At 33.0% G+C, this 20512-nt stretch overlaps 1 protein-coding gene across 4 annotated transcripts in view; it reads left to right on the plus strand.

Moving 5' to 3' along the window:
• Nucleotides 1-20512, plus strand: part of LIN28B (lin-28 homolog B) — a 113167-nt gene that overhangs the window by 13034 nt on the left and 79621 nt on the right. For 2 of the 4 annotated variants that reach the window (XM_036024527.1, XM_028509516.2), the window contains exon 3: nucleotides 3888-4075. In XM_036024527.1, the coding sequence (XP_035880420.1) occupies nucleotides 3888-4075 (188 nt within the window). Of the gene's footprint in view, nucleotides 1-2804; nucleotides 3053-3226; nucleotides 3559-3887; nucleotides 4076-20512 lie in introns of those variants that run through there. The other 2 variants (XM_028509517.2, XM_036024528.1) reach the window with 2 other exon arrangements.

A 20512-nucleotide genomic window follows, 5' to 3' on the forward strand; every position in this document is an offset into this window, starting at 1 on the left:
TTGAGTCAAGCACAGGTCTTTCTGGCACTAAAAACAAGTAGGAAATGAGAAAAAAATTAAAACCAGGAGACTTCGGGAAGGTGACAAATTGGAAAGCATTCTAGGAGATTCATAGGGCCATTTTATGTGAAAGAGGCACTCTGAGCTTAAAGAGATTATGTTCAGTTTTATAAAAGGGTTTTAGACTCAAAAGGTGGGGACTGGAGGACAGAAAAGATGAACCTATGTAAAAGACAGTGCCGTATCCCTGAAATGGTGATATTTTGTTTCTCTTGTCTGCTTCCCTCACTTTTTCCCTCAACCCTCTTCCCTCCTCTTCCCTCTCTTCCCTTCTCTCCCCAGTTCTTTCGCCTCCCCCACCTCAGGTATGTAAATGCAGTTGCCTTAAATTCTTTGTGAATGAATGTTAGAGGATTTCTCAGAGTTCCCGGTTAGAAAAAGCCCTCTACACAACTTGAAAGGCTGATGTCCCCCTCAGGAAATGAATGAGTCGATAACCTCTGACACCAATGACCAGTCCAGTGAACCTTACCTTAATTCCACTAATACTGGAGGCAAGACTGAACCACACCATTTTATGCAGTTCAGTTATGGCATTTCACAGTTTTAATCTGTGTTACAGGTTTGAATTTCATAAAATGTAACAGTAAACAAGGATTCAGAATCCATCTATATATTGTTTTTTATTAAACTATTTTGTAATTAAAACAAACTTACAGATAATATCATTTACTATAAATGTGTGTCACTGACAAAATTAAACTACTGGTCTGCATTTTATGACAGTTTTACATAAATAATAGCTTTCTCCTTCAATTTACATGAATACTTTGCTAGATTGTTTCTGTTAACCAGATGTTGATGTTTAAAGTAATTCTTTCATTTAAAATATTTCAAGAAGCCACATAACTTATTTTAGTATTTTTTACTTTGTATTCTGTGAGAAGTTTAACGTGAAGTGCTATTGTTAAAGTTACTTCACTATAGGTCAGCGTAATCAGTTGATTTTTGTTAAAATAATGCCTAGTAAATATTTTGTTAGCAAGTAATTTTTTGAGAGGTTTGAGCCTGTGGTACTCTTTCTAAATCATTTTGGTTTCACAGTTTTTCTTTTCTACCATGCTTATTCCCTCTAAAGTAAATGAGAAAACTTTGCCCCCTTTCCTAAGAAACAACAAAATAAATAGACAAAAAAATTTTCTAAATTCATCAATTTTGTTTGAAGCCTTTTACCACAAGCATCTGAAAGTAGCACACACTTATCTACATCCATTTATTTCAGATCTGAACCAAGTAGTATAAATTTATATGTAGGTATTTAGTATGGGGAGGAGGTATACATAGGTGCTGTATGTGGATATTCAAAAGCTCTTGAATTCAAGATCCCTACAATTTAGTTTGTGTGCTAGTGTTAGGAGTGCTAAGAGTTAGTGTGGACCTGTTTGGAGACACCGGAGGGGATTGCGGGTTTGGTGGGGGAGGGTTCACTCAACTCGGTAGCCGTGCCTAAGGGAAGTGGTATCTGTACAGTTTCCCAGTAAACTGCTTGTTTAAGAAAATGGGGGTGGGGTGGGGGAAAGAGTGGTGGTGCGTTTAAGTGTTTCAAAAACTGATTATGTTTTTTAAAGGAACTAAGGCATTTCTAGTTGATCTAGATAACATTTAGTGTAGTATTCGATGAGGGTGGTAATATTGGTGTCTCCATGTAGTAGTCTGCAATCATTTGAACTGATCTGAAAGGTAAAGGGAAAGCATTTTAAAATAGGGTGGGCCAGGGACGGCGGTAGGAGCCTAATCCGTTATTAAATTTTCGTTTATTCTACTTTTCTACCCACTGGTAGTTGACTTTTAAAATGTAGGGGTCCAGTCAACATTATATAAATTTACCTTTTTTCCTCCCACTTGCCTCTCTTTCTTCGCCCCTCCCCCCACCAGCGCCTGCTTTTTCTCCCCCACCTCTTTCTCTGGCTCTGCAGCCGCCTCTGCTGGCGGCTCCTCTTCACCTCCCCTGCCCGGCGTACCCCTCCCCCTCCCTGCCCTACGTTGTCTTGCTCTTGGGGAACAATCGCCACTGATTGAGGTTCACTCTATGTTAGGCTGAAAAACTGGGCTGTTATTTAGGAAGTCATTAATCACATCTCCTCCCCCGGAAAAGAGGTGGTGGAGAAACCTGTGAAGTACGATTTCTTACCAACCTCTTCCAAAATGTTCCGAAATTATAATCCTAAATATGATTTGACTACATGAAGGTGGTAGAGATTTTTTTCAGTAGGATTTATTTTACATTTGAAAAATTTTAGCGTAGAATCAGGTAATTGTGTGCTTTTGTCTTATTGTAGGTGTATAACATTATCATTATCTAAACTTTCATGGGGATTTCATTAGATTTAATTAGATCTTTTGTAAATTATATATTTTCCTTTTAAAACTGAATAAATACGAGATTTGCGTCCAAAGCAGGTTTACTGCTATTGAGTAGGTGAATTCTTACGGGAAAAAAGCCGTAACCTCAGTTGCTTTATTTAAATGGCTTTTTCCCCTAAATGAGATTATTTGGACTGGCTTGTGTGTAAGGCACGCGTGTGCACATATACGACTGTGCCGTTTTTCTAAACGATTCACAAGAACCCTCCATTGTGTTTAAGTAAAAGCACAAAGTCAGCATTCTGATTTATCGTAAAGAAGCGTCCTAAATTGTCTTTAAGATAACATGTTTGAGTTTTTCGTGTTCATTCATAAATTATTTTGATGTCAGCATAGATGAAATGGCGATTGGTTATCTCTTCCTCTTGCCGGCCCCTTAAGGATCCGAGGTGAAATTAGTAGCAAGAAAGCATGTAATTGACAAAGTCACGTGTGCTCAGGGAGCCAGAAACTGGAGAGAGAAGAGAAAAAAATCAAAAGAGGGAAAGCACATTAGACCATGCGAGCTAAATTTGTGATCGCACAAAATCAAGATGTTAGATTGATGCAGAAGATCACTCCGTTGCAAAGGGAAAGTTTTCATCTCACGAGTTTGGAGCAGAGAGCCCGTGGGGCAACATGGCCGAAGGTTAATTTTCTTTTCTATTGTTTTACTGTGATTTTCTCTCTTCCTTTCTCTTCCCCTCCCCCTCTCCCACCCTTCTTTGCCGGTCCCCCCTTCCCGGTTTTACCCCAATACTGGGCATTACCCGCACCCCCCATCGCACAAGGGGGCTTTCGGCAACCTATTGTTACAGATCTCCAAAAATGTTTTGTACCGCCCACACTGATTCACAACTTGAAAAGCTTTCAGGGGGCTATTGTTTGAATTGTTTGAGTGTGATTAAGCGCAGTTTCAGTTAGAGAGCCCAAGAAAACTTTTATACACCTGCCCCCTCCCCCATCCCAACTTTAATCTAAAGTTATGGGGGAGGGGAACGCACAGCGCAGACAACCCTGGGTTCGCTGCGGCATGTGCGTTCAAGTAGTTCTAACCTTCTTCGCAATTTCTTTCCTACTCGTGCCTGCCAGAGAAGAGTTTTGAGGAAAAATTCTCTGTGTAAATGGGATCAGTGTTAAATCAGCACTATGCAAGTAAAGTATCTCATGCTGTACTGTAATGTGCGAGTGAAAATATGGAGTTAAATGAAAAAGTACACGTGTGTACGGAACCGTGGAAGTGGATGTGATCGATAGAACAGTGTGGCTCCCCCTCCCCCTCTTTCCTTTTAACCCTTTCCATTAAATGTTTTCTGTAGAAGAAAAGAAGGACTCAACCATTTAATCGCGTTTTAGTATTTCCTTCTCTCCCCGACTCCCCCACCCCCACTCCCTGAGCTCTCAAGCAGTTTTTACCCCCTCTTTCCATGAACTGTATAGCAATACAGACTAACTGACTTTTTTTTTTGTCCCGTTCTCCTCAGGCGGGGCAAGCAAAGGTGGTGGAGAAGAGCCCGGGAAGCTGCCGGAGCAGGCAGAGGAGGAATCCCAGGTTTTGCATGGAACTGGCCACTGTAAGTGGTTCAATGTGCGAATGGGATTTGGATTCATCTCCATGATAAACCGAGAGGGAAGCCCCTTGGATATTCCAGTCGATGTATTCGTACACCAAGTAAGCCAAACTTTTCCACCCTCTTCACTTTTTTCCACGTGGAGGAGTTCATCAGTAGTTTTGTCAGTGGCTGTATAATAATGTGCCCTTAGGTATATTGAAAGACAGAAATCTTTCTTACAGTCTCGAGTTAATACAGTTTTTAGGGTATGTGGGTGGGCCCCTTCCTGGGTCTTTTTCTTAAAGAGAAAATTAAATCTTTGAAATTTTACTGCTTTGGTGATGGTTGACGGTATAGCAAGTTCCCTCCCTTCATTCCACAGAGAAATTGCAGTGGTATAGCTTCCGGTGTTATCGGTTACAATGTATTCTGTCACTGACGCCTAGTGAATCAGTAGATAAATGAATGAAGGAACGGTGATCGTTTTAGTTTTAAAAAAAATAAAACACAACACACGGTTGCTGTTAAATCTATAGGTTCCTGTGTTTTAGACACCTCTAGTCAGTAGTCAGTAACTTTCCCTGTTATTTCATCTCTGCCGGCCCGGGAGTCATTTGTAGATTTAAGTCAAAATAATTTGATTTTACAGTAAAATAAAGCAGAACACTGTTGGTCGAGTATGGATGTGAAGAAATGCAAGAGTGGATGCTTAGTAATCAAACATTTTAGAAATGTGCGTCATGTAGGGCATACGTCCAAGAATACTGTCTCTTTAAGAGACTGAACTCAAAAAAGCATGTGGCCAGAGGCGGCTCTAGCTTGTGTGTTTAAAATGTGCTAGTCTGCTACTTGGGGGTAAATTTCCACCATTGCTTATAGTGTGTTGTAATTTTTTAAGATGCTTAATACCAAACAGAATGTTATTGGTTCTCATTTTTAAAATTTTACACAGAAATAAATTAATACCTCATCCCCTTTTAATCCACTCCTCTCTATTGCTTGATCTCTTTATAGTAAAAAAAGATATTTAGAGTTTGCAAGTTTGATCTTTTCATCAAAGAAGTTAAAGAACTATAAATTCTCTATAATTAACTCTGAGACAGAAGTAAAGGGATTTAAGAGTAAAGGGGTTTACTTTGTCCTGACATCTAAGTTAAAAAGAACTGAATGGCTATCAATACTACTGGTTGACAGACCTGGATACATACAGGAAATACGTCGTCTGCATGAAAATTATGTATTGTATTTGATACTATGTTTCATGTTCCTGGGTAATATTTACAATCTCCTTTTCCCCCAAGGAATATCATCTCCAAATTAACTATATAAACAATAGAAACATATGAAACCATTCTGTTTTGATCTGTTGTCCTGTGGTGCTTGGTAGCTTCCTGACCTTGCTGTGTGGTGTGTGTTTTCCTTTCCTAAAGGCCTGGCCATCATTATTGGCTGTTTATATGTGGAAGGATCAGCATAATCTGTGAATTGAAACAGTTTAAATATGTAACTAGACATCGGCAGACAGGCTACTGAATTTTATGCCTCCTACTTTATATTGCAAAATGAAGCCACATTTTCTGCTTTTTTTCTCCCTAGACTGAATGACTGAAATCATTGACAGATTCAGTTCTGTCAGGCTCTGGCTTTCCCCACTTTGAACCTTCTTTGGGTTGTTAAATTGTCCTTTACGATCTCATAAATTTGTTTTATAGATGAATGAAAAAAATAGCTCTTTTCTCCTTTGATCACACCTTGTTATAATTTTGTTTTCTATTTTACCCTTAATATATTCAAATTTTAGACATCTTGTTACTCAGTGTTTAAAACCACAAGACATCCAAATTTAAGCTATATAATGCTTATATGTTGATCATTCCTATATCTACTAAATTCAGGAATTATGCTGCCGAAAAAGTTTTATAGATAGTAGTTTCTAGTGTATAATAATTGATTAAGACTTGCTTTAATCTTCTGTTACACATTATGTGTTTACTAAAGAACAACGTTAAAATGACATGTGATAAAAATGCTCTTTAAATATGTGTATTTGTATTCTTCCTAGATATATTCTTAGGAAGAAGTATGTAAAAAGTCAATAAAACTTAAGTATTAGTATTTTTGTGATGTAAAAAAGACAGTGGTAATCTTTAACTTTAAAATTAGAAAGTGATTTTTAGGGGGTTTTGTATTTGTTTTTTTCAATATATGTCTTTTTTTTTTTAGGGAAAAATCACTTAGGTATTATCACTTTATTTATTTAATTTTTTTGCTTCTTGACTGTGATACCTGATTTTCTCTTATGTTGGGCCTTAAGATAAATTGCACATAAATTATGTGAATGATTGTTTGGAAGGCAGGAATCCTACTAATTTTAGCCCAGCAACTACAAGTAACAGACGGTCATAAGATGTGTATAGGTATCATGTGAGCATCCCTTTTGCTTATACAATCAGGTTGCAGCTCAGGACAAATTTATAAATGCCTTTTAAATGTTCTTAATTATTTTTGGTACCATTTTTACTGTATGAGCGTTTTTTAAAGCGTACTAGGCTTTATGAATAATTATAAATTAGATTTTCCCTCCATTATGTGTGTACACTCTTTTGTTATGAAAAATAGGCATGGCTATTTAGGAATTTTATATGTTCTCCTAGACCAATATCTACCCATTATTTTAAATATATAACACAGGTGTTTTCTGAGTGTTCAGAAATATATGTGTCATTGGATTTTTTTAAGTATTCAGAAACATGTTTTTCATAGTATATGGTTGGTAAATAAAAATAAATTATTTTAGTTTCTTAAAAATAACATTTAAAAGTTTATGCCAAGTCACCCAGAATGTACTTTTTCTTTTGAAAATATTGACTGCAAAGAACTGTACCTCAAAAACAGTTCAGCTGATAGAAATTTATATGTATTGTTTAAAGTAGATTTATATATTGTTATATGAAACTATTTAAAATTCGTTGGCAATAATAACATCAAACTTCTAGTTTTTCTAATATCACCAGCTCATCAGAAAGAAACATATGACTTGGGTGCTGTACTTTACCTATCCCTAGACTGTTTGGCAAATGCAGTGAGATTCTGGTCTTTGAAGATAGTGTGTGACCACTGGTGGTTTAAAATAACAGTCTCATTTGACTTCCTAATGTTAACTTGTGATTTAAATGATCTTATTTATATGGACTATTAATGAATATATATATATATATTCTGAAACATGTCAATACTTAAATATTGATAGTGTTCAATAATGAACATTTTACTTTTGCAAACTTATCAGAAATATAATTTGTGAATTTTGTCACAGTGCAGTCTTTGAGGTGATCCTTATAATATTTAATATTTGACAATTTTGATGATTAAGTATGTCAGTAAGATAAATTTGTAGGAATTTCTTACCTAAGAGTTCAATGAGAAAAGATTTGTTGTTTCAATTGCAGGACAGGTATACATGGTTAATACAGATTTGTAAGTCTAGGTTAGGTTCCTACTAAGGTAATTTCATCAATTAGAATACAGCTATTTGTAAGTGCTAATAATATTCCTGTCAGTTTACTGTTACTAATAAATTTTTAAAAACTGCACTCATAGTTAGAGTGTGGGCTTACATGTTTAAATGACCTGGAAAGATCTCTGGCAACTTTCTGAAATATTGTAAGCTTTTAATAGTACTTAAGTATTTGATGGTATTTTAGATAAATTTCATGGTAATTAAATATGAGGTCTTTTCTGGAAAAGGGCAGTATTCCCCAATAACTACCTGTTGATATTTGTTATCCTGTAAGGTTTTCTTACATATATTTTGACATTTATTTCCAGCCATTATCTCACCTTATAAGATAAAAGGGTCATTTGAAATTTATTTTGTTTAGGGGAGGAATTGAATCCATTCTTCCTATTGCCTTCTCTTAAGCTTATTTGCATAGCAATATTTCTTCACTTGTTGGGTTATATTTGGAATTCTTGGATTTTTAACATACAGTACTTTTTTCACAATTTATGTAAGAATTTATTTCAAAGAGAAATAAATTAATCAATCATTAATTAATCAATTAATGATTGTAGCTAAATTACAATCATTATTAATTCATAATGATTGTAATTTAGCTACATTACTCAATAGACTTAAATATATTTTTACTAATTTGGTTTTGAATTCTTCATTTACCTTTATAGTACTGATGTTTTCTCTTTATGCTCTGTATTTCTGACTAGTAGTTTGATCTTTATGGAGGCTACAAATGTATATATTACAAAGATTTTTATATTTTTAATGTTCTTTTTAACTACTTTGCTTAGAAAACATCTCAAAGAGTAATGGAAATAGAAGCAGTAAGAATGATTATTGTAACTGAGATCAATTTAAAGTATTTTATTGATAGTATAAGATGAAAATATTTGAGGGTCAATATGTATGAAAATTTTTAAGTATTATACATATTTCAATTGACATCATAAAGTTCATATCAGTTTTAATATTATACAATTTATGAAAACATTTAAAGATTTACTTAAGTATATTGATATTTAAGGATTTTTCATAGTATCTCATCACTAATTTATTAGCTATATCTAATTTTGTCATAGGCATGAAAACATTTTCACATGCACAATAGATTTGATTATTATTTAAACAAAGAAAAATCTTAGAAATTTTAAAATGTAATCATGTAATAGTTAAAGCTAATTTGTTAGTAAATTATGCATTTTAATATTTTGAAAATAGTTCTTAAACCTACCAAATTTTCATATTTGCCTAGTTGACCAATTTGGAAGAATCCCTAGTTAAATACCTTAAATTTAATCACACTTACAGGCATTTAAATAAAAGTTTTATACAACTTTGTTTTATAAAAGATACTGGATACTTTCTGTCTGATTTTCAAATGCTGGTCTATTTCCCCTTTTTGTGTACTTCTAAAAAGATGTTGTTCTTCTCACTCAATTTAAACATGAAATGGGAATTGGGTGCATATTTAAAACAGCCTTCCTCCTGCAGATTATTGATATAACTCTTAAATACTTTACTCTTTTTTATTTTTCAGTATTCTTTTATTCTTATGAGATCATTCACAATAACTGAAGGCAATTCAGCATAACATCTCTAAGGTTAAAGATGTATCTTTGACTCATTTCAGAGTTCTTGTGTTTCATAGGAGTTAAAAACTTTGTAACCTGCACTCAATATGGTAGATTAAAAAGTGTGCCCTTCATTGTAAATTTTGTTACTTTGGTGTAGCATGGAACCCTTATTACATGAATGTGATTGGATTATTCTTTTTGATTAATTATGTAAAATTGAGGATAGTTTTATGTATTTTAACTGAGGAGTTTTTTTGATTATGTGATTGATATAAAAGTTACTAGTTGAAAATATGGGGTATTTTTATTTCTGAACTAAGGTATAACCTAAACAAATAAAGTGATATTTCTAATTAATTAAACTGGAAATTTAAACTTGATAGGGAGTTAAATATGAAATAAGTTAAGTTAGTTATTCTATTCCTCATACCTTGAAATATTTCTGAATAAGTTTTAAGTGACTAGAAGTTCAGCTTGTTCATTATATCGTTGCTATAGGTTATAGCATTGTTAATGAGAAACTTAAAAGATTTTTATTTTTCTCTAAAATAATTTGATTATATTGTAACATCTAATATCAGAAGAGTTGATAACAATAATATATTCAAGAAAATAAATTGCAAAACAGGGGGATACAATTTAGAAATGATCTTTTTAGTGAGCTGCCAAAGAATACATCATGATTAATCTTATCTTCTATCTAGCAACAAATAGAAGATAATCTGATGATTTCTCCCCCACTTCATCCCTCAATATCTAAGTAATTTGGAAATGCCATCTAAAATAAGATTTATAAGTAATTGATAGATTTAGTCTTACATTTTTTTCTACAATCAGCTGTAAATAGGAGTAATCATACCTCACTTTTCAGTTTGTTGTAAAGAGTAAAGATATTATACAAACTGCCTAGCAAGTGTGTGTTGGATAAATGAACTAAAATGGAAATTAGTCTTTGTCACAATAAAATCATGGTTATCTTCAATGGCATATATTCATCATAGAAAATTAATTGGTATCTTTTATGTGCTCTCCTTAGAAATGAGCAAAATACGTTGTATAATATTAATAGCTTAATTTCTATTTTGGTGAACTACAAAGCTTTTTATTATGATTGTATGGTATTTGATATTGTTTAATGCATCAGAGTATAAAATGAGGCTTAGAAATATTTTTGTCACATAGATATTTTTAATAGTTTGCTGTCCCATGAGATTTTACCTGTGTATTGAGGTGTACATATCCAGTTTGTTCATTTTTCAGTGTAAGTTAGGGAAACACTGTTTTAAATAGACCTGCTGTGATAATTTAATGTCTATTGCTGAATTAATAATTAATTAATCCTAGTGAGCTCATATATTATGGCATAGGATCTGATCAAATAGATCAATATTCAAATCCTAGTTTATTATATGTCTGGAGGGGAAATAAGTTACTTTGTCAGTGTCTCAGTATGCTGTATATGAAGGGACAAAAATGTTTCATACTGTAGAGGGTTATTGTGAGGATTAGATGTTATTACACACATAAAGCCTTCAACACAGTGTGGAAGATAGTAAAGGCACACTCATGTATGTTGTACATAGTTATTACAAAGCAGTAGTAGTGCGGTGGAGTGAAGGAAACAAAGATTGGAAATGCAGATTTGGGTTTGGCTCTGGGGCTTGTTTGATTACTTACTATTGGCTGTTCACTTCCTCAGAATTTCACTGTGCTTATGGGTAAAATCTTGTCAATAATATCTTTCCTACCTATATTTAAGGGTTAGGGTATGGATTAATTGATGTAATATATATATAAATAACTTTGAAATTATAACAAGCCCAGGTTTCAGTTTTAACTTCATTTTGGGTACTATATTTTTACTAATACTTTAATCATGTAAAAAGTCATTGTCAGAATTTTTAAAAGGTGGTAAATAAGCCCATGTCATTTATTTTATTTTTTGCCTTAGCTTTATTGAGATACAGTTTGAGATATATTGATATATCTCAATATTATATCTCAATATATAATCAAGATATAATATTGAGATATATTAGGATAAAATTCACAAAATTTAAGTATTCAATTAGGTGAGTTTGACAAATTGTATAGCTATTACCATAATCATGATATAGAACATTAAATCATCCCAGAAAGTTCCCTTGTGTCCATTTGTAGTCACCTTTAAAGAGAAGAGGCTCAGTTGTACTATATGATTATTGGTGTGTTATATTACTGGTTAACTGACCTGGTTCCTTTGAACATCTTGTTAGATATAGGCTGCAATCTAGTATCCTTGATCAAATCCAATTCACATTTATTTTCATGTGTTTTGCTGGTTTCTCTTTAGTTACTTCTGCTTGGAGATTATCTTTACATGAGTAGTTTCTGTGCTTGTGAAAGTGAGATTAATTAGTATGGGTTTCACTAATCTTCAGTCTTAATTTCATTTATTCTTACGGTGTTTTCCATAGAGTATAAACTCATTGCTTACCTAAAGGGAGGATTTCAGTTTGTTTGCTTGTTTGTTTCATCACTAGAAGTCATGTTTACTGATTTTAGAGAGAAGGGAAGGTGGGGACAGAGAGAAAGAGAGAGAGAAACACTGATCAGTTGCCTCCCATAGACATCCTAGTTGGAGACTGAACCTGCAACCTAGGCATATGCCCTCACCTGGAGTCAAACCCAAGACCTTTCAGTTTACCAGGATGACTCTGACCAACTGAGTGACACCAGCCCCAGCAGATTTCATCTTACTGATATTTATGTTTCTTTTGGGAAATATAATGACTTTCTGGCTTAAATGAATTTTTGTATAAACATTCTTAGAGGTGTAAATCAACAAGATGACTTATTCTCGTATAAAAGTATTACCTTTTCATTTATTCAACTTCTTTTTATCGATCACATACTAAGTGTAAAATGTTTTATGATAGATTTAAGAGTTCTGTTCTCTAGTTTGCTATATATTTCTGTTTTGTTCCTTTTAGCAAACTTGTTAATAAAAAATTTTCAATTCTCATTCTTTTCATACAAGGTATAAAAGTACATTTTTCTCATGTACTATTCAGTTTCTTTTGACAAAGTCTAATTATATATAACCTCTACACATTTAGTTTGGGGATAACTATGAATTTTAAAAATGTTAGTTTTTAAATTTTGAGCTAAATATAGTGATTTCTCATCAGTTTTAACATAGTTTTCAGATTCTGTGCATAGAAACTATCATTACCAGTGCTTAGAATCATATCATTTTATTTTTTACTTAAATACTTAATTTTTACCAGCTGCTTAAACCTTTTGTTAAGAGTCCACTTTTAAAAATCAAAACCCACTTATATTTATTACTTTTGTCGATCTTAAAGTTGGCCTCTATTTCAAAATCTTGTAAGTTTAATTTGATAATAACTAAGATTTTTGTTCAGTTTATTGTGCTGTATTATGTAAAGACTGTGTCAAATTTAAAATTAAGTTTATTTTGGCCATGTTTGTTCATGATCATTTCTTAAACTTTGCAAGCAATTCCCTAGGTCATTACTTATATGTTCTCCGATATTACAATGCCTAAATTATTTTAACATTTTCCATTCAAATGAATTATTTTTATCCTTAGTTGAGTCTGTAACAGAAGGCTGATAACACTCATTATATGTATCCCTTAAATGCTTAGTATATTGTTGATATCTTTTAAAGCTTGGAATGAATTCTGTCTACTTTTTTCTGAAGGTTTGATTTTAATAATACATGATTTTCCTTACAGTATGGAGACGCTTGTGCTTGCAAACTAATTCCTCTTTTTAACAACTCCTCTAAATAGATTAAATGATATTAGAGATACATACCTAACACAATTCAGTATGTTATGTTTAAAAAAATAAATGAACAAATCTTTAATTTTACCAAGAAAAACAGCTTCCCTTTTTAGGATTGATTAAACTATGAACCAGAAATTTAATCACAGTATTGACCTCATTTTATTTTTAGCTCTCCAGTTAAAATTTTTAGTTCAATACTAAATCTAAGGACAGTTGGATTTGCATGTTTGCCCCTTTCACTGTTTCTTCCCCCATGCCATTGAAGATATTTGAATGGTGAGGAATTTGCGCCCTTTGGCTCAGGTTGCAGACCCACTTGATCAAGCCAGAGAAGCTGAGGTCAGAACTATTCATTGCTTATCTTTTCCTTGGGCCACTTGTAAATCCTGCCTTTCTGCTCTGAAAAAAACAAAACAAAACAAAAAACCCAAAAATCTTTATATTATGTTTATAATAAAGCCTGGAGTATAAAAAAAATGGCTGGTACTTGATTCTGACTCCACGTGGGTTAATTTCACTATTTTTACAAGTTTTTCATTGCATTGCAGCTTATTTGATGTGTACAATTTTATTTCAATATGTTATTTCATAAATATTGTAAAAGAATCCTGTTGGTGATGAATATATCTCAGATTGAGATTTTACATCTTTGAGATGTAGTGATCACTTTAAGTAAATTGAATTAGTTAATTTGAATCAGGCCTATAAAAAAACCACAAAGTATTTTGTTTTGATGTGCTTAATTCCCAACATTTATGCTGACACTAAAAACTTGTCTGAATCAATTATACCACAGGTTTACGAATTGTATCAATAATGGTATAAAGAGTTTAAATATAAACCCAGGTTTAAACAAACACAAAACACTTTGTTCTTATCGCAGCATCCTTTAAAAGTATACAGCTCCAGCTCTGGTTCAGGACCTCAGGACCACCCATCACCCTGGTCATTGGATACTATTTATTCAAGAAGCTTGTGAAGTGTCTGTGTGCCAGTGGGGGGATGGTCTGTGTATCTGTGTAGGATATCATAGTTAGGTGATTTTACCCCAACAAAAGCAGTAACGTTGCTTATAAACTGAATTATGTCCTAGTAGCATTTTCTAGTTCTAAAATCTAACTTCATTTAAATACTTGTTATGTTTTGTAAGCACTGGTTGCAGTTTTCACATTTTTGATGCTTTCAGGAGACTAAAGTAGGCCCCCATTAAGATTAACCTCAATCCATTACAGCTTTTGGCTTGCAGGCCCCACCCATTGGCCTTGGATAGCTAATACCGAGCTTTTGTTTCTTCCTGTAGAAAGGAAAGAAAACTGTTCTTTCTCTTTCATTGTGTAAGTCATGTGACTTCCCTTTTAGTTACAGATAGTGCTGAATGAAGTGAATCTCAAAATGAATAAGCTATTAAAGTTTTATGTTTATACGAAATATTTATTGAAATCTGCTTCAATTCATGCTTTTTTATGCATTAAAATATGTTTTGAACCACTATACTAATTTTATATCCATACTGTTGTTTTTCTAGGAAGCCTACAAAAGTTTACTTAAATAGGTTTTTTAAATAATACTGATCTTTTTAACTGCATCATGAGAGTTTCTCAGTGTACTTATTTTTCTTATCAGTTATCTTTTAGTATCATTTGAGGTTTCTGAACCACAGCTTATTTCTCAGAATTCAGTGTAAAGAAAGTAGGGGTAGTGGTTGGGATGATTTTAGCAAGGAAAAATTGCTGGTAGGGAGAAAAGAAAAATGTTATAAAACTGCATACAAATATAGGAAGGAATTAATTGAATATATATATATTTTTGCTCTTTTGTGTCACCTCTCTATAATAAGCAGTGTAGCTAGTTACTAGGGAAAAACTGCTCTCCAGCTCTTAGAATATTTATATCAGACTAATATTTTGTTATGATATTAGATACCATGAGGATAAGTGATATTTAGTCCCAATTTGGTGATGTAAACATAATTTACTATTACATATTTAATCTTTAAACTTATTATACTTTTTGTTAGCTATTTTCCCAAACATTTGAATTCTCTTTCAATGAACAGTATAACTGCCCCCATATAGTAAGTAAAATGTTTGAAACAACAGTAGTTTTAAAAGAAGTATCTTCTCAATGATTTTTCTGTGTTTTTTGGAGGCACATTTTCATGCAAGTACTTTTAAAAGACTTCTAAGAATAATACTACTATTAAATTTAATATGCATTTCTTAGGGGGAAGTGTCAACACAGTATTTTTTAAAATACTATGTTTCAATAAAATGTTCCAGACGATTGCTACATAAAAAAGCTTTGTTCCTTACATTTTCATAGTCTTATAGATCTTAAAGGGCAGTGATATTTAATCCTATGATTTTGCTTGTATCAATCCAAAATGACTTGGTTAATTTGGTTTGTAAAAATAAAAGTATTTTTTGAGGTATATAGAAAAGCTACTTAAGTTTCTGTTAATAACAATGGGTTATCAACTTTTCAGTAATTAGGACTGGTAATGAAACTTGTAATGTGCTGGTTCACGTTTTCATTGACATTAAAATTTATAGTGAGTGATTTATTTTACATGTGCTTTACAGTTGAACATATCACCTTCAATTTAATTAATTAATTAACTTAAATATTTAATTGACATTTTATTTACTGTTTATTTTTGTCACTAAAATTTTGCTTTGGGGAAAGGTTTAGGATACTAAACCTTTGAAATATGTGATATTCCATTTACTATTTGGATAGCGAGGTATTTAGTAATGGCAGTTATTGTTGAAATAAGCCATTTGGAATCTTAGTGTTATTGTGAGTTTAAAATAAAAAGATTAAGAAATGTAAACCTAATTTTTATAAATTGGTACCAGGTGTTTTTGTGTACCACATCATTTTTCCTCTAACAAAATTTGATATTAAAAATGAAAAGTTGAGATTTTTTTCTTTTATAATTCTTCCTGCGAAAGCTTTCTTTATATGTGTAAAAGTAGTTTTTAAAATGAATTTATATGGCTTTAAGTATCTTCACATTTAGTCAAACGTTCAAGTCTCATTTGTGGGAGTAACACCATTTGGGATATTGCTACTTGTTTTCATGTGATTTGTTTGTACATGCATAGTTGATGAATGGTTTGTTTTCTGGGTTTTCTTTCTCCTAAATAAACTTCATAACAATGGGAGATAAATTTTCAAGTCATAGAAATGTGGAAGGGCCAAGTAAAGATGGACATTTGTCTCAGTACATAGTCTTTAGTTTCAGGTTGTGTATTTATTTTTTTAAGATATCATGATATTAAAACATTTAACCAATAATGTTTGGGAAATTGTCTTATTGGGTACTGACCACAGTGTTCACTATTACACCATTAATATTTCTGAAGGTAGCCAGAATTTCCAGTGAGATTCAATGTTCAACATATATTCCACTACCCAAATTTACAGAATTCAAACAATTTTTGGAAAAATCTCAAAGACAAGAGATAATGTTGTCTCTGTGAGAGCTTAATAGAATGGAGTTCATTATTTCAACTTATATTTTTTTCAGTTTTTAACTGTAAATTGAAAAAAGGAATTACCCAAGTTATTAAAACATTAAGCTGTTTCCAAATTGTTCCCTGCCCTAATATTACCATTTGATCTGCCACCAGGAATCATTAGGAACTCTAAGAGGTCTCGCTGTTTAGTCTCCTCCTCCTTTTCTCCTCCCTTTCTCCTCCCTCCCCCGCTCACATTCGGAAGGAAGCCTGAGGCCCTAGCTTCAGAGATATTGGGAAGAAGCAATCATTCAGCAGAAAGTGTCTTGTCTTCAGCAGAAGTGAGTCATCCCTTAGAGAAGAATGTAGTTGAGAAGAGGTTAATATATGTGAAGATATTAGAGTTTTTCAAATTTATTCTTAATTAATTTAGAATATTTTTGTGAACCTGGATATTGTTGTCATTATGAAAAAAGAAGTTTACTTTTAGTGTTAGCAAAGTCAAATCCAGCCCTTCACTTTTCCCTGTTAGCTTAGCTTTGGTTAAATCTTTTATACTTTTTCTAAAGGCTCTTGTCAGTGATTTTTTTAATACTGAAGAACAGAGTGTGTTCTGAACAAAAGTAATGGGACAGGTTAGGCAGTTTTAACATTTCTAAACAATGACTGATATTTGTAGTACCTAAATTTCCAAAGAAAGTATATATGAAATATTTCACTCTCCATCTTTTGTCATCTTTATAAAGATAATCTTTTTGTGTCTAACATTTTTGCATAGAGGCTTTTAAAACTACAAACTTACTCATATAAAATAGGCTAACAGTGAAAATAAGATGATATTGTTGGGTCCAAAAATGTTTTAATAATTTATTTCCTTAGACAGACTCATGAAATCACTTTTATTTGTTTACTTGGTTGGTTGGTTTCAGGGTGAGTAAGAAAATGCAGATTCCCTAGAGAGATCATCATGAAATTATTTTTGATTTGGCTGGTTGGTTGGTTGGTTTCAGGATGAGTAAGAAAATGGGGCAAACACTATGAACTGAAGGGCCCAAGTTACTTCCATTGTGCTCTGGCTATTTTTGGTAGCATTTCTTCTTAAAGGGCAGTCTCTTCCCTTAGCTCCACATGCATTTGTTCAGGTCTCTTATATGGTTGACTCTAATTTGAAAAACTAGGGTAGAATGATCACAGAATCTTACAATTAGCTTTAAGAGGGTTTTAGAAGTCATAATTTATATCTGCAAAATAATAATGTGAATATAACCTAATACTTATATTTTATGGAATGAACCAAAGATACTTTGAAATTTTTTAATGTTACTTAAGTAAAGGGCAAATATAAAAATGTAACAAATATATTTAAGAGAATATAAGAATGGTAAGGGTAAGTAATCTTTTGATAGAACAGCTTTAAAAATAGTTATATTATAATCACATACTATATAATCACATACTATATTTCTTTGTATTGGTCCAATGCCTCACCAGATCAAGGAGCATTTGTATTTGTTTTGTTTTAGCGGCGTACTGATACTAGATTGTCACTGTTACCATTCCCTGGGTAGAGACCCCAGTTTGCCACTATTTGATCCTATCTCCCAGTCATCTCAAGGCTCTAGGGTAAATTCTCCTCTACCAAGGCTTTTGTTCTGCACTTAAATTCACTTTCAGAAATCCATGCCATCTTTCAGAATCTAGCCCCAAATTCAAGTCCTTCATTCCCTAAAGTCTTTCCTCATTATTCTAGTTAGAATTGCTTAATTCCTTTTTATAAACTCCCGAACTCTTTATAAATGGGTCACTTGAGTTTTATATTCTCTGCAATATATAGGCACATGCTTTTTGTATAATTTCTACTCAAAAACACTTTTAAAACAATGATACAAGTATAATACAGTAGAGCTTTTTTTCCTATCTGCCATTGGATTAAACATATGGATTATAGGAAAACTAGCTGGATTTATATTGTTGAGAGCATTTGTGAACTCTTCTTGCTCTCGTTTATAAAACCCTAGTGTTCAGCTAATATTTAGTTTCTCTTTAATGTTACTATTATGTGTTCATTATGCATTCAGTATTATATGATAGACTGTGGGCCCAGAACACCTTTAGGCTTCTGGGGGTTTGTTTGTTTGTTTTTATAACAGAAAAGATGTTGGTTTCTGTACTATGTTTATTACCTCACTTTACTGCTAAGTCTAAAGTAAACTGCAGTTTATTAGAAGGGAAGGGCTTATCTCTCTAATTCTCTTAAGGACAGAGAACATTGACATGAATGTTCAATAAATGTTTTAAGTGGCAATATCATTAAGGATATGAGATGGCAGTAAATGTAAATAGTGGAGACCGTGGCATGACATGGACCTGGGTTTGAATCCCAGCTCCACTGTTTGAATTTTGCCACATTACCTTAGATAGCAATACTAATTTTCTGAAGTTGTATTTGAGTTAATGTATTTTTAGTCTATGTAGTTTAGACTATGTAGTTTAGTTAATGTCTAACCTAGTGCCTGAAAAGGGAATAGAGGGTATCCTTACTGTCATTTTCTGTTTGTTTTGTAGATTTTTTAAAAATGTAGATGTGCTACAGTTAATATAATGCAGAGAAGGATCTCTGATACAAGGGTGATGGGGTAAGACGTAGCAGGTAAATGAGACCCACCACACAATATGAAACTTAATGGAGAAAAAGGTAGATTATATGCATCTTACTTAGTTAATTAACAAAAGTCAAGAGCATAATAGTTCCCCAAGTATAGGATGAAGGTAGTCTTTCTTGGTATCTGTGTGGTTGAAAAAGGTCTGAGGTTTTTGTAGTAGATACTGGTGGTTGCATACCCAGCATTCATTTCTTCCTTTTTTCTTATCAAAACCCCTATTCTTTCCTTCATGTGTCCACCTCTGTCTCCCTATGTTCCTGGGAAAGAGACTCTGTCTCTGACATAAGGAGTTGTTCCTATCAATTTAAGGCAGCGATTTCCAGCTTTTTTCATCTCATGGCACACAAACTAATTACTAAAATTCTTCAAAACACCAAAAAATATATTTTTGCCACTCTGACAAAAAATAGGTATAATTTTAATTCATTCACACTGGACAGCTATTGCCATGTTGGCTGTTTTCACTTTTTTTTTAATTTGACAATCTAAGGGAAAAGAGGTCAGTGCTTCTGACTAAATAGTCAGGTATTGCATGTTTTAAAAATTCTTGTGGCACACTGGTTGAAAATTGCTGGTCTGAGCACATAGCATTATCCGTGCAGCTATTAGCTACTGAGTCTTGAGGGAACATTTATTTACATTTTACTGTTAACAGACTCCCTGTTCCTCTACATCTGTGATTCTTACTGTCTCTCTGCCTTTGTTTTTTTTCCCCCTTGGGTAGAACTTCCAGCAATAAGCATTCCTTTTTTATATGTCCTGATTTCCAGTCTAGAGGACCTGCCTCTTACCTTTCCCATCTCAAGCTTTTTCTACTGAATTAGCTTATTTGATGTCATTTAGTGTCATTTCTGACTCAAGGCTCTTCTCCATCCTTCATGTACAAACAATAATTAAGTTTCTGTATAATCTCAAAATGCCACATACATTCCTATCATCTGTATTTGAGATATTAATGATCAGAACAGAGTCTTGATTGGCTCCCCTAGAGTCTGTACTTAGAACTGGGACAAGAAATTTAGGCAATCAGATAAAAAAGCTTTATAATTAAAGACTGGCCTATGATAATAATTTGATGTTAGGGCCTTCGAGGGGTGAGCTTCTGCAGGTAGATAACCTTCTAAAAGGAATCTGGTGGCAGTCAGTCTCCATCAAGACTTAGCTCCATCAATTTATTCAACAAATAATTATTGAACACCTAGTACATGATTTTTCTATATTCTGTCTCCACTGTAAAAAAATGGGAACACAGACTAACAATATTCAGTGTAAAATATCTTTAATTTTTAAATGTCACAGGAATATTTGAACTCTCAAAATCAATCTTAGGAGAATTTGAACATAAGCATAAAAGAAGGTACTTTAATTGAGGGGCATGGGAAAAGGTAAAAATAATATTTATGAGATGATGACTCTAAGTCTCAATCCCAGAACATTCTAAAAATTATGCTTTGAGGTACGTGTAATACCACTGTTAGTAAAGACAAGAAGTCATTAATGAGCCACAGAATTTCTTAACCTCAGCCCTTTGGGTCAGGTTAGAT

This window comes from Phyllostomus discolor, chromosome 4 (genome assembly GCF_004126475.2).
Source record: "Phyllostomus discolor isolate MPI-MPIP mPhyDis1 chromosome 4, mPhyDis1.pri.v3, whole genome shotgun sequence".
NCBI lineage: Eukaryota > Metazoa > Chordata > Mammalia > Chiroptera > Phyllostomidae > Phyllostomus > Phyllostomus discolor.